Genomic DNA, 2,284 nt, shown 5'->3' with positions numbered 1-2,284 from the left:
TTTTAAAACGGGTAGCGGGTAGCTACTACCCGTGCTCGCCCGTGCCTGTTTCCATCCCTAATTAATTGCCCATAATAAATAGTTGACTATGACACAGTGTTTTAGATACATGTGAATAGTTTAATTATCTGCTCATAACAAATGGTTGACTTTCACACATTAATAAATAATTGGGTAAGTGATTACAGTTTAAATCATGAAATTAGTAGAACCAAATCATAAAATATGGTTCAATTTCACAATTTATTTCAGTTATTTTCTAATGAATCATTTATGTTTGGCGCATGGATTTAGAAATTTAAGAACAACCACATATTAAAAAAATATATACTAGGGAATAATGTTATATTGTTGTTTGAATTCTTTAACTGATTATGTAGCTTAAATTATTAATTTTATGTGAATTGTAGTGTAATATATTACTAAATTGTTAAATCTTAACGTGGTTAATTTGGCAAAATTAGTTATTGGGTGCTAGCTATTCAAGCCATGGATGATCACATTAGAGATAAAGCTCTCCTACATTTTAAAACAATTATTGGAAGAGACTAAAATTACTTTGAGGATCTTTCTATTTCTCAAATGTGGTTAATTTCGAGAGTCGATCAGAAAATATTATTTCAATATTTCAATCTTATATTACACCTCAACAAACTAAAAGAACACAAAAAACTGCTGAACAAACATAAAATTAGGTTTTAGCCACAACACCATTTAGTTGGCATTATTTCAGATATTTGCATAAAAATGTATTAAAAGGGCATATAGTTTTCTCCTTTGCATAAGATTCCTTTCAATCTCTCTCAATCAAGAATGAGGGAGGAACGTGCCTTAAAATACATTGACAATTGACACAATATACAAAACCGCATGACATTTTTCCTATAAATCAAGAAATTGAAATCATTTATAGGACACTAACACATTGAAGAAAAGAGAAAGAGTTGTAGTTTCAAGACATGGAAAACAACAATTTTGCAAAGCCATGTTCACCCCATGTTATCACATTTATTCTCTTCACCCTTTTGGTTACTATACCAAACATCACTTCAGCATGCACAAATTCTACTACCATATCTACAAATTCCACCCAAAAAATTAATGAAAACACTCCAATTCCATCTAATTATTCTGCCAATACCTTCAGAACCTACCTTGAAACCTCATGCAACTCAACAACATATCCATCAATATGCTACAAATATTTATCTCCATATGCTTCTAAAATTGAAGCAGATCCTATGAAGCTTTGCAACACTTCTCTTTCCCTCGCCTTAAAGGCAACGAAAAGAGCATCTTCCACCATATCAGAGATACTGAAAATGACTAATTTGACAGACATTGTTAAAGCTGTCATAAAAGACTGTCTTGACAATGTCAAGACCTCGATGGGACAGCTTCAAGATTCTCTAGCTGCCATGGGACAATTGGATGGCATTGATAAAGAATTTCAGATTAGCAACATTCAGACTTGGATGAGTTCTTCAATCACTGATGATCAAACATGCTCAGATGAATTGGATGAAATGAACTTGGATGCTACTATAAGGGACCAGATTAGAAAGGTTGTTTTGAATGCTGCAATGGTGAATAGCAATGCTTTGTATTTTGTCAACAAACTCATATACTAACTAATTCAGTGAAGCCTAACCAAGGGATTTCATTGTTTCTTCTTAAATTTATTGTATTTTTGCTTTGATACATATTTTTGTTTGTGCCATCACTGCCATGTCAAGTTATGTGATCAAGTTAAAGTGTTAAATGTTTTTTATTTAAATACCCATTTATGAAGTTTTGTAATATGTGCCTAAGGACATATTTCTTAATCTGAAAGAGTAAGTTTACATTGGTTCAGACTTACGTTCTTTTGTGTTGGGGGCTTTGTCTTCTTTATATTTCATTAGTGGCCTTATAGTTCCATATTAAACTTTGTATTGGTATTGTGGTTTTCTAATTTAACTTTGTTGAGATGGGTCAAACATGTTGAACCATTTGCTATGATTGTGGAAAACATTGTTTTAATTTGTGGTTGTAGTTGCAATTGTGGTTATTGTGATTGTGATCATTGGACCATTGCGATTCGGATTCTGATCGTTGCGGTATGAATTATTTTGTGAGTAAAAACATATTTTTGACATCGATACGATCTGATGCAGTCCAATGCAATTGTGTTGCAGTCCGACGCAGTCCAAATACGCATTGTGGCCTGTTGCATTCACATCACTGTGATTTAGTATCATACCACAATTAGGATGTGATGTGGTCGAGAGGGTTTTTAACTTTT

At 32.7% G+C, this 2,284-nt stretch overlaps 1 protein-coding gene across 1 annotated transcript; it reads left to right on the top strand.

Annotated features, from left to right (window-relative positions):
* Nucleotides 1-900: 900 nt before the first annotated feature.
* LOC109338300 (21 kDa protein-like) lies at nucleotides 901-1,807 on the top strand. Its single transcript, XM_019575503.1, has one exon. It carries the CDS (start codon nucleotides 960-962, stop codon nucleotides 1,629-1,631), a length of 672 nt encoding a protein of 223 aa, XP_019431048.1. The 5' UTR covers nucleotides 901-959; the 3' UTR covers nucleotides 1,632-1,807.
* The last annotated feature ends 477 nt before the right edge of the window (nucleotides 1,808-2,284 follow it).

This window comes from Lupinus angustifolius, unplaced genomic scaffold (assembly GCF_001865875.1).
Source record: "Lupinus angustifolius cultivar Tanjil unplaced genomic scaffold, LupAngTanjil_v1.0 Scaffold_21_128, whole genome shotgun sequence".
NCBI classification, from domain to species: Eukaryota; Viridiplantae; Streptophyta; class Magnoliopsida; order Fabales; family Fabaceae; genus Lupinus; species Lupinus angustifolius.
Note: the sequence above shows the minus strand (reverse complement) of the source record. Positions and strands in the feature narration are given on the sequence as shown.